The sequence below is a fragment of the Pantherophis guttatus genome, chromosome 1 (assembly GCF_059756535.1).
Source record: "Pantherophis guttatus breed Tessera chromosome 1, ASM5975653v1, whole genome shotgun sequence".
In the NCBI taxonomy this organism is placed as follows: domain Eukaryota; kingdom Metazoa; phylum Chordata; class Lepidosauria; order Squamata; family Colubridae; genus Pantherophis; species Pantherophis guttatus.
In genome coordinates, this window is record NC_142063.1 from 294064368 (window position 1) to 294076666 (window position 12299).

At 39.5% G+C, this 12299-nt stretch overlaps 1 protein-coding gene across 1 annotated transcript in view; it reads right to left on the reverse strand.

Moving 5' to 3' along the window:
• Positions 1 to 1014: 1014 nt before the first annotated feature.
• The window catches only part of EPHX1 (epoxide hydrolase 1), a 30525-nt gene continuing 19240 nt past the window's right edge, over positions 1015 to 12299 (reverse strand). The window contains 5 exon segments of the mRNA XM_034427926.3: positions 1015 to 1700; positions 4050 to 4175; positions 7243 to 7351; positions 11222 to 11297; positions 11299 to 11437. Of these exon segments, the coding sequence (XP_034283817.2) occupies positions 1487 to 1700; positions 4050 to 4175; positions 7243 to 7351; positions 11222 to 11297; positions 11299 to 11437 (664 nt within the window). The 3' untranslated portion in view covers positions 1015 to 1486.

The window sequence follows — 12299 nt, forward strand, 5'->3', positions numbered from 1 at the left end:
ATTCTTCACTGCCTCTATCTTTGACTGTTTTTTTAAAAAAAACCTCAGCTCCTGGTGACATCGGGCTTCAATTATCTTGGTAACAAGTGGTTTGTCGTTGCCCTCTTCCATGATATAATTTTTAAAATAACAATTGAAAACCTTCTCTTGATGGTCAGAATTGTTCCAAAGAGATGTAATTTATCCCCCAAAGTCAGTAAACACAATTTACATTCATTTGTATAATTTACTCTGGGGCCAGAACTGAAACTGTGGACCATAAGATTGATTTTATATGCCTTCAAAAATGCACAAGCTTGACTTGTTGGCTTTCAGTTCATATAATTTTTGACAAAGCACAGAATCATTAAATCAAAGCTGAGGACATGAGAGTTATTCCATCGGTCTTTCATGCCTTCAGTTTATCAGCTGGGAGGCACATTAAGTAACTGACAAAAGTATCAGACAATTGGTTTAACAACCTTAATAATTGTTCTTAGTATTTCATGCAAAGCAAGGCTGTAAATCATGCAATCCCTTTTAACAGGTCCAGCTAAATTATGATTTATTAATGTGACAAAAGAGAAATTATTAGGAATTATAGGAGAAATAATTATATTAACTGTGTTTTATTTATTTACATAAAGTTTTAAATTCAATGACTTTGCCCCTGCTTATTTTTTTAAAGGACAGTCCAGACAGGCCATTAAGTATAACTTAGAGCAGGGGCATCCAAAGAGAGCTCAAAGAAGTCAAAATGGCAGGTGTGACTGCACAGTCAAAGACTTGGCCCTTAACGTGCATCACACATGCATTAAAAAGCAATGGGATTTTGATTGCATGGTCATGCTTGCCATCTTGATATTTTTTGACACCCCTCAATACCTTTGCTCAGCCTGAAATAGATTATGTGCTCCTGGAATGCTGCAGTTTGCATATCCAGTGAGCACCATCTATATTATCTGAGTAAGGTATTGTAAGATAGGCCAGTGTTATCACCCCACTGTTTCAAGAGTTTTTTAAAAAGAGGGAATATTTATTTATTTATTTATTTGTCAAACATGTACAAGATAGCAGGTATAGGTACAAACATAAACATAAACAAAGGAAGTAAGTACAGATAAATGGGGTCAGTAGGACAGGGACGGTAGGCACGCAGGTGCGCTTATGCATGCCTCCTTTATGTACCTCTTAGGAATGGGGTGAGGTCCATGGTAGACCGTTTGAGGTTGAAGCTGTGAGGATTTGAGGCTGTAACAATGGAGTCGGGTAGAGCATTCCAGGCATTGACCACTCTGTTGCTGAAGTCGTATTTTTTGCAATCGAGTTTGGAGCAGTTTATCTTGAGTTTAGTTTTCATCAACTAACATAAGAAAAATCAGAGCTATAAAGTTTCTAAGAATAATTGGTAATAGTTTAACCCAAATCACCTTTTCCCATATTTAATCTCAATAATCCTGCACTGAAGGTTAAACTATTCCCATTACCCAATCAGAACCTTTCTTCTTTATTGGACAAAGGCGGCTTTTTCTACTTTATCTACAAACTGTAGGATGTCTGCTGCAAGGAGCTCTGGTTCCTCAAAAGCTGCAAAATGACCTCCTCGAGGCATGAAATTGAATGAAACGATGTTAACATACTTCTTTTGAACCCATGACCGAGGAATGTACAAGACTTCATTGGGAAATGTGGCAATTCCTGTGGGAACTTCCACAGGGAACCTGCAAAGCAATGATGTAATTGCACAATGAAAGGCATGCTCTTCTCCCAATAATATTACTTTCTTGAACCAGAAGCAAAAGATAAAGAGGTACAAAACAACTCTGTCTACACAAGACAATTGAACTGAAATTAGTAGGATTTATTTCCAGGAAAATGTGCCTTAGGGTTAAGAGTGGGCAGGAAGTGAACAAACTGCGGTCCTCTAGATATTGTTGGGTCTCAGTCCTGATTATACTGCAAGATGGAATTGGAAGTTTGTTATTATTTATTGAATCTGTATTTATTATTTAATTCAGTGTCTGAGGGCTGTTGGGACCTGGATGAGATGACAGAGTGGCTGTATTTGGACACCACCACCCTGAGACAAGGTTCTTCTATCTCTAGTCTTGGATGGGATTGCACAACAGACTTCGTACACAATCTGGGGGTCCTTCTGGACTTGTGGCTCTGGCTCAAGGAGCATGTGGTGGCCATAGCTAGAAAGGCCTTTGCACATTTTTGGGTAGTGTGTCAGTTGCATCCATACCTGGACCGGGAAGTCCTGCTCACAGTAACTCACACCCTTGTAACCTCCAGGCTAGACTACTGTAATATGCTGTACAGGGGGTTGCACTTGAAGACCATTTGGAAACTCCAACTGGTGCAATTGGCTGCACTGGTAGTAAATGGTGCCAGATACATGGCACATGTAATGCTACTCCTGCATGAGCTGCACTAGTTACCAGTGTGTCTATGGAAATTCTCAGTCATCTAGATCATGGCTGTCCCAATGGTGCTTTTTCAAAAGACAACTGGAATTTGTTTTAACTTGAAGATATTTTGCTTCTCATCCAAGAAGTTTTTTCAGTTCTGACTAAATGGTGGAGGATGGAAAGATTTACATTCATTGCAATCATCTGATCATTAGCATTCTCACTGAGGCTACTTGGAGGTTTATCTGTGCCCTGAGGGTCACCTGAATAGTGCAATTGGGTGTGGACCTTCTTGGAACTGCTGAAAGGACTGTATGTAAACAGGAGTTAGGTGGTGTTGTATCCCGCCCCCTCTGTTGAGAGAAGGCTGTTAAGTTTTAATGTTGATGGCCTCTTTGACCCCTCTTTCAAACCAGTGGTCCTCTCTGTCAAGAATATGAACTTTGCTGTCTTCAAAAGAGTGACATTTGTCTTTCAAGGGCAGATGGACTGCTGAATCTTGTCCTGATGGGTTTGTTTACCTACGTTGTGCCAGTTGTGCCATGCGTTTGTGAAATACTTGTTCTGTTTCTCCAATGTATAGATCTCTACCTGTCTCACTGAATTGTATTGCATAGATCACATTGCTCAGTTTATGTCTGGGTGTGTTATCCTAGGGGTGGGCAAGCTACTGCCTTAGTGTATTTTTGGGTTTAAAGCATGTATGTATACTTTGTTGCTTCAAAATATTCCTGAGTTTTTCAGACATTCCTGCAAAGTATGGAATGATAGTGTTGCTTCATTTGTTTTTCTCTTCTTTGTCTGTTATGGAGGAGCTCCTGCTAAGTCTCACCACTCACTGGAGCATAAAATGGGATTGAAGAGAGAACCTTATACCACCGGGCTGAAAGTTTGCCTACTAGCAAAGATGGAAAAGAAAAAGAACTAAAACACATCAAGGAAGCTTTCAGAACCCATGGCTATCCAACTGGGCCTTCATCAAATCCAAAAAAAGACCTAGCAGGAGCTACTCCATAACAGACAAAGAAGAGAACAACTGAATTACACCTAGAGGCAAACTGACAGCCAATGCAGTTTGCAGAACAGAGGTATAACATAGATCATCCTAGAGATACATATAATAATCTTCGTAGCTGAATTTTACACCGGTTGCAGTTTCCAGATACTCTTCAAGTTCATACAGAGGGCATTACAGTAATCCATTCTGGGGATGACTAGGGCATGAGTAACTGTGAATAGAGCCTTATGGTCCAAGGAGGGTACAACTAGCACATAACATAAAGTTGTGTAACAACCCTACTCAACATGACTGCTATCTGTTCCTCAAGCAGGAGTTGCGAGTTTAGAAAGACTCCCAAACTGCAGTGGATCTGGCAAAACCCCATCCCATTATCAAAGATGATAAAGTCTCAGAAGGCCCCAAAACAGAGAGCCACTTAGTCTTGCCAGGGTTTAGCTGAAGCCTGTTGTTTCTCACATTGTTTCTGAGATACTCAGTGACTGCAGTAAAGAGTTTTCTTAGGATAGCTTCATCATACATTCACATTTAAGGTGGCTGGCACATATATGATAGCGGAATAGACTTCAGACATTGTACTAGTAGGAATGCCTGCTTTAGAGCAAGAACTCCAAAATAGAAATATGGCAATCACTTACGTTTCATGTTTTTCTACGCCAATACCTTTCCAAAAAAGTTCTTTGTAGAAGCGCATTGAAGAAACCACACAACCTGAAGCCCAATAGATCATTATATTTGTGAGAAGGTCATCCAGAGTGAACTTCCTGAAAAAATACAATTGGATGCATTGCAATTAATCTCTTTTCACAAACTGTAGCTAGTGCAACTCACAGGAAATGTAGGCAAGTTGCCTTCTGACTTTACTCTGACTCATAATAAAGGGCCCCTATTGGGTTTTGCCAGCCCTTTCAGGCAGTACAATTGATATTCCTCTGTCCCCTCCTGGCATCTAAAGCACCACTAGCCATTTCACTCTTCCTCAACTGTTAGATTTAGCAGAGATCGCCAAATTGACTGCTTTGATCAAAGAAAAAAATGCAATTATTTTTGTTTCTGCTTGGAAACCACTTCTGGACTTTGTGGTTGATGTAAGAAAAAATGAACTTTGATTTTGGGATTTACTGATTAATAGGTTTGTTGTTATAGAAATGGCTAGTTTATATTATGTAAAAGTAAAATGTTGAGGTTTGATGCTATTATCTTATTCAACTGCACCAAAGGGGGTCGGAAGTCAACACCTTTTCTTTCTTTTTTCCCTTTGCCCCATACTTTTCCCTTCCCTTTTCCCTCCTTACTTCCCTTTTCCCTACTATTTTCTTTTGGATTTTTGTATTTTATATTATAAACTAATAAACATAATATGCCAACAGGAAAAGAGGTGTTAGATTTCAGCTCCCATAATTTCAGGCCAATATACTAAAGAAGTTGAAGTCCAAAATTACTGGAGCAACCCTATATTGGGAATGGTATTTTCAACATGAAAATGAAACATGCTGAGGACTTCCATTGCTAAATATCCTAAGGCTGCTTTTATGTCTCTGGAATCTATTTGGGGCTTGTTGCCTTTTACATTAGCCAAGCAGTTGTGTACAATGGGGAAGCCTTCTTCAGCTTCCCACCTAGGTGTTACATTTATCTTGCTTGCAAATTTCATCACTTTATTCAATTGTAATCTTTTAAAAATATCTTCCCCGAGGGAGTAAAATTATTATATGGCTAAGACCCAGGGATGAAATCTACTTACCTTCCCTACCGGTTCGGAAGTGCGCATGTGTGCATCATGTGCACGTGCCAACCCTCTGCACATGCACAAACCCTTCTGTGCATGCGCAGAGGGTAAAAAACAGGTTATTTCCTGGTTAAAGTAACCTGGCAACTAGCTATTGTAGTCCAACACATCTATGGAGCCCTGGAGTGGCTGCTATGCAAACCTATCTGGGAATAAATCCCAGTGATTTTATTTCAGATGTAGATGTCCATAACGTTTGGTATAAAGAAAATGAGAGAGAGCAGAAACATCTCTTACACTGACTTTGACAATCACATTATTCTTTTTGGCTGTGATTTTTTAGTCACTGCTGTTTTCTCTCCAGAATGGTAAGAGCAAATGAGTAGTTTGTGATATTTATTATTCATGAACTGAATCTTACCATATGCAATTAATAATATATTAGTAGGAAGATGACAAAAACATGAGCAATTACTGCCTATTAATACTGCATCTGTCATTCAATGCAAAGAAAATGCATTCAAATATTTCTGAACTGTACTCACTTTTAATAAACACCCTAATAAATCTCATCGCCCAGTATACCATTGCTTTCAAGGTAAGCTACCAGCTACTACCATCCCAAGCAATTTTTTAAAATTAAGGTTTGACTGAAATGAAATAATTTGATTTAATTTCATTCTAATCAATTCATGTGAAAGGAAATCATAAGATTTTAAAAACAGAGTCATAATCTCTCAAGTGCTCTGGGTGGGTTCTAGTAACAGTAATAACACATTAATAAGACGTTTTAAGATAAAATTTGTTGGCATCCAAAATTAATTTGACTCTTTAGGATCAGGGAACATAACCTACATCCTAGGAGCAAACATGATTTTTTCATGATTTTTTTATAGCTTTCAACCCTATCACCAGCAGATTTCTTTACTTTAAATCAGGGGTCCCCAACTCCTGGGCCACAGCCCACTACCAGGCCTTGAGCCATTTGGAACTGGGCTGTGGAAGTGATGGTTGAGCATATGTGCATATCCTCACTAGTGAGAGCAGTGAGTGAGGAAGTGCGTGTGCTCCATTTGCACCGTGCCCACCTCTCATGCAAATCAAGCTGTGTGTACCCTTGCCCACCACTCACGTAGAACCATCTTCTCTTTTCTCCTATTCCCCCCCCCCCGGTGGTCCACAAAGCCGGAAAGGTTGGGGAACTCTGCTTTAAATGAATAAAACTGAATCCTAATATTAGATGTTATAGAATGCAGGTCAGAGGGAACTAATGGATTCATTCCCTTTCTGTGAGCAAGTAGTTGACCAGAGTAAAATGGAACACTAGATTATATGGATCTATAATTTGATATATCACAGATCGTAGTATCTCAATTACCTTATTTTGTTAAAATTATGTTTTAAAACATTTTAAAATTATCATAGATCCTTTTCCTTTTCAAGAAGTTTTTAGCAGAGAGATTCCATGAGGATTTTGTGCAATGTAAACGAAAGCTTCATCTGTCTATCTCACAATGCCATAATGTATTAGCTCTGTAATTTGCAAGCAAGTGCACAATTTATAAACAGCTTTATAATAGGGATGAGCAATCTATACTAGTCCCAAGACAATCAATGTCTCTTATTGAATTTCATGGGGCATCAACTTGGAAGCTGCTAAAACAATGCTTCCTATTCATTCATTATTTATAATTAACCATATTTTAAAAATTAGTCAAGTAGAGCAGTGATAAAGTACATAGATATCTTATAGATATTCCTGACTCCATAGCTTATGCCCCAGGAAAGATGCCCCACAAATTAAAAGTAGGTTTTGCACACTGTAAAAGTCACATTGAACTAAGAATTAAGTTGGAACATGGGAGAGCCAAGTATTTCTGTTCAATAGAAGTTCTTTTTTATCTAGTTCAATAAAATTACAATCATCAGCAGAACTCATTGCATGATTAGTCCTCAGAGGAACATTGTGGAGCTCCTAAGCCATCAGTTTTTAAGCATATGAACACATAGCAGAACAGCATAAAATAAATAGATACAATATAGTTTGGGACAATTAAAGTCAGCTAAATTACGATGGGGGTGGGGTGGTAAATAACACCTACTTTTCTAATCCTCCATCTTCTAGGTTTTTAAAACTGGGATCAGTCCATCTAGAAAACTTTTCCAAGATATATGCAGCCAATCCCACAGGAGAGTCATACAAGCCACAGCCTGGAAAAAAGAGAAAGTTGCGAGTTTCAATTTCGATAACTCTCAGATCAGTGGTGAAATCCAATTTTTTTTACTACCGGTTCTGTAGGCGTGGCTTAGTGGGCATGGCAGGGGAAAGATACTGCAAAATCCCCATTCTCACCCCACTCCAGGGGAAGGATACTGCAAAATCCCCATTCCTTCCCCACTCCTGGGGGAAGGATATTGCAAAATCTCCATTCCCACCCCACTCTGAGGCCAGCCAGAGGTGGTATTTGCTGGTTCTCCAAACTGCTCAAAATTTCCACTACCAGTTCTCCAGAACCTGTCAGAACCTGCTGGATTTCACCCCTATCTCAGATGTTACTTTTATAATGGAATATTTTATTTTGAAGGTGGGGTGGATTGCTGCCTAGGGAACTATTAGATAAAAGATTGAGAAGTCCACAACTGGCAGAAAAAGAAATTTGGAAAGGATCCGTTTTAACTTATTACAGTATGTGGTAACGAGAAACAGTGAGAGATTTGTCATTTCAGACGTGTAAGATTCTGTTAATGTAGTCTTACGTTAACAGAATCTTACAAATCTGAAAGTATACATCTCCCACTGTCTCTTTTTACCACCTGATTTCTTTTTCTTTCTTTTTTTCTTTTATTAGATTTGTATACCACCCTTCTCCTTTCGGACTCAGGGCAGTGAACAGCCAAAATAAAAACATTTGTACACAAAAGTTAAAATAATTTTAAAAATAATTAAATGAAATTTGGCCCATAATTTAAAACATTTCAATTAAAAATCACTATCAAACTTTAAAACCAACATGGAATCAGGCCAGCCCGGCTAACTGAAAAAAGTAAGTTTTTAGGGCCCGACGAAAAGTCCAGAGGTCTGGGATCACTCGTATCTCTGGGGGTAGATCGTTCCAGAGGGTAGGTGCCACCACAGAGAAGGTTCTCCCCCTGGGGGTCGCCAGCTGACATTGTCTGGCTGACGGCACCCTGAGGAGGCCCTCTCTGTGGGAGCGAACCAGCCGGTGGGATTTCATTAGTAATTTCATTAGTAATTTCATTACTAATTAAGCAGAATTAGAAGTAAAATCATCTTGTTGTGATTCCTGTTTAATCTACTTGTGAGACTGATGGATACATGATAAATTATTGTCTCCAGATGACATTTAATAAACAGATTCATGACAAGGAACATTATGGGAGAAACAGCATATATCAAACACCCGAAAAGAATTAAGACACTGCATACTGTTTACCAACATTAACAGTTCACCATTTAATCCAATGTTTTAATAAAGGGAAAACCAGAAGTTTAAGAATGTACCCACTGGTATCATATTAACTATGAGACTAAGTCAAGACTTGTCCCTGCCTTGTCAGCCTGCCAGCTTTCCCTGAAAGCAGAACTACTACTTAAGGAAAAGAAACTCATTGTGTTTCTCATCTGTTTCAAAGAATGCTTTAATTGGATAAATGGCAGTGCTTTTACTCATATATACTAGTACAGGTTCCACAACTCATGGCTTACTAACCACTAGAAGCTCCAACAGTTATCCACAGACCTCAGTGACTACTGGAGGTTCCCTAGCCCCTTTTGTGGAGTCCTTAGAACAGATTCATCTACAGAGGTCAAAACATAGCAGACCCAACAATGCATTTGAAGACCTGTCTTGGCATGTCAAAGAACAGAGCTTTGATTGCACCATTGCAGGCATTTTTGGGATCGCCCCTAGCAATCATCCGTGAGTCAGAATCCCCAAGATTACACTTCTTTAATTGGATGTCAAATCTCTGAATTACAGTGGTGCAATTTTCCAGTTAGTTATAAATGCCAAAATAAGCTTAAAATGTTTATTTTACTATTTTAAGGCCTTAAAAATGGGAGTAGGAGTAGGTTAGGGTCTTGAGAAATCTCAGGGCAGATAGAAGCACATAAACAAATATATATGGGCACAAGCTAAATCCTCTTTAGTTTTCTAAGGAATCAAAGTCAAAAGAGAAAGAAAAACTGTAAAGTTTTTCCTTCCTCACAGAAAGAAATGATTCCAAACAATTTATAATGAAAAGATGCTGAGATAACCAAGTAATAGAAGAATGTTAGCATGATACAGGATGAACTTCAGAGGCTTTACCTTAGAAACAAAGTAAGGAGTAGGAAAAATAAATTAATTGAAGCCACAGAAATTAATCTGACAATATGTAAAGATGGTAAGGACCATAATTTGATGTTTTTCATTCCATGCTATGAATGTGTCCATCATTGTCAGCTTCATCCACAGCTATGCAAAAACACACTATAGATTGAATGTATTGTATAGAAACACTGGCAACTGAACTTGGAGAGGCAAAAGTGGAAGAAGAAACTGTAATTATCAACCTAGGTCAGCCAGATCCTTTGCTAAGAAAACACTTGTTTAATGGCTCAGACAGTTATGAATTATCTGTCTTTATTATATCTCTTGATTGCCAGAAGTATGTGAGAGGCATTTGAGAAATGAGACTCATCATTCTCTTTACTATCAACACATGAATATGACCATATTTACACATGTCTGGACATGTCCTGACAATTTGGAGAGAAGCAAAGGCGCCCAGCGATGTGCAGATGTGTGCTGTTCCTTTTTGCTGAGAACCATATTTCTTTATTTCATTGATTTTGTAATCAGCCCCAATCTTCATACGCTGAGCAACAGTCAACAGTGTGAAAGTACAGAACACAGGCAGTCCTCGACTTACGATCACAATTGAGCCCCACATTTCTGTTGTGTGAAACAGAACAGTGAAGTGAAACAATTGTTATGTGAGTTTTACCTTTTTTACGACCTTTCTTGCCACAGTTGTTAAGTGAATCTCTGCAGTTGTTAAGTCAGTAGCACAGTTGCTAAGTCAATCTGGCTTCCCTATTGATTTTGCTCGTCAGAAGTTGCAAAAGATGATCACATGACCCCCGGGACACTCCAACTATCATAAATATGAGTCAGTTGCCAAGTGCCTGAATTTGGATCACATGACCATGGGTAGTGTAATGGTCGTAAGGGTAAAAAACAGTCATAAGTCACTTTTTCAGTGCCGTTGCAACTTTGAACGGTCACTAAATGAACTGTTGTAAGTTGAGGACTACCTGTACAAGAAGGCAGACATTACAATGAATAGAAATCCTCTATCTCAGTGTTTCTCAACCTTGGAAGCTTGAAGATGGGTGGACTTCAAATCCTCTATCTCAGTGTTTCCCAACCTTGGAAGCTTGAAGATGGGTGAACTTCAACTCCCAGAATCCCCCAGCCAGTGCTGCTGGCTAGGGAATTCTGGGAGTTGAAGTCCACCCATCTTCAAGCTACCAAGTTTGAGAAACACTGTTCTATCTGGTTAAAAGCACAGTGAATCAGTGTTGCTTCCCATGAGGAAGGGACTGATCATACAGGGCCACACAGGATTTTTGCTTCTTGTCAATGCTCACATTGTGAGCCTTCATCTTCATTCGCATATTTGCCAGAAACTTTTAAGATTCCAGGGCTACTACTTCACTAGAAGAAAACTTAAGTCCAAGTACCAATTTCCTGGAGGCTTCTTGCTGCTTAGGAAAACATATAGGCAACAAGTCTCCTTTTGAGTTAGCTTTGACTCTTACCAAATATGCAGAAATTATTTTCTGTTTTCTCCCTATTTTTTTTAACCTCTCAGTTTAAACTACACCCTTGGGATTTCACCTACCTTCTAACTAGCTTTGACCCTGTTTAGTTTTTTGGTTCAGCCAAGGTTGTCTAGATTAGATCCTAGCACACCCAACTCTAAGTAAAAAAACAAAAGTGCATTTCCTGATTCTATAAAGACTTATCTGTAAAAACAAGTGCATGCAATGGTCAAAGCAAAAGCTTCTCTTACCTACAGTGTCTGGCTTTGTAGCTTGAAGGTGGAGATAGCCACTCTCTCGAATAATTCTATAGAGCACTTTTTTTTTTGAAAGGAAAGATCTTTTGAATTTCTTCTGCCTGGAAGCCAAATAGTTTTGGGAAATATTGTCCCAATAGAATGGAGAGTAGCTGCTTGAAGCTGATAGTGCTCAGGAATACTATATTTATGTGAATGCCTTTCACATGGCTAAAACAATTGTTTAGAAAGAAGTCAGGCACTTTAACAATAACAACATTGTGATTTATTCAAATTCATATGTTTATGTCTTATCACTAAAAATGTCACACTTGATTCTTTGGGATATTACAGATGTAAATACATCTTCCACAACTGAAATTTTGGGGAGATACTCATGTGACTCAGCCATCCTTCTTTAGAGTGGTACCTCCAGATGTGATAAGTTACAATATCTATCAACCCTACATAACATGTCCATTGGCTGAAGAAGATGGTCCCTGCAATTCAAAAGGTTGAGATGATGATTTGGAAAGACTAATTTGGTTTAAGAAATTAGATGTTCAGTTCATTGGCAGGCCATTATTGTTCTCAGTAATTCTTTTTCCCAGACCACATCCATTGATAGGTCACTGCCTCTGTGGACAACTCCTCCCTTTAATCAAAAATATATCCCAGAGAAAAGAGGCTCTCTTACTCTGCAGGGCCCTCTTGAGCTGCCAACTATGTGCTAGAGCCGTGATGGCAAACCTATGGCACGCGTGCCACAGGTGGCACGCAGTGCCCTCTCTGTGAGCACGTGAGCAGTCGCCTCAGTTCAGTTTTGCCACGCATGCACACGCCTCCCACCAGCCAGTTGGTTGTCAGGTCTCTGCCACACATGCACAGGGCATGTGTGGGGTGCACATGCGTGAGGGGTGTGCGGGGAGGGCTGTGCACGCATGTGTGGGAGAATGGCATGTGTGCAGGGTAGGGTGCGCATGTGCAGGGCACGTGGGGGCGTGCATGCATGCACAGGGGTGTGTGTGTGTGTGGGATGGGGCGCATGTGGGCAGGGCATAGACGGGATGGGGTGCGCATGCATGTGTGCGGC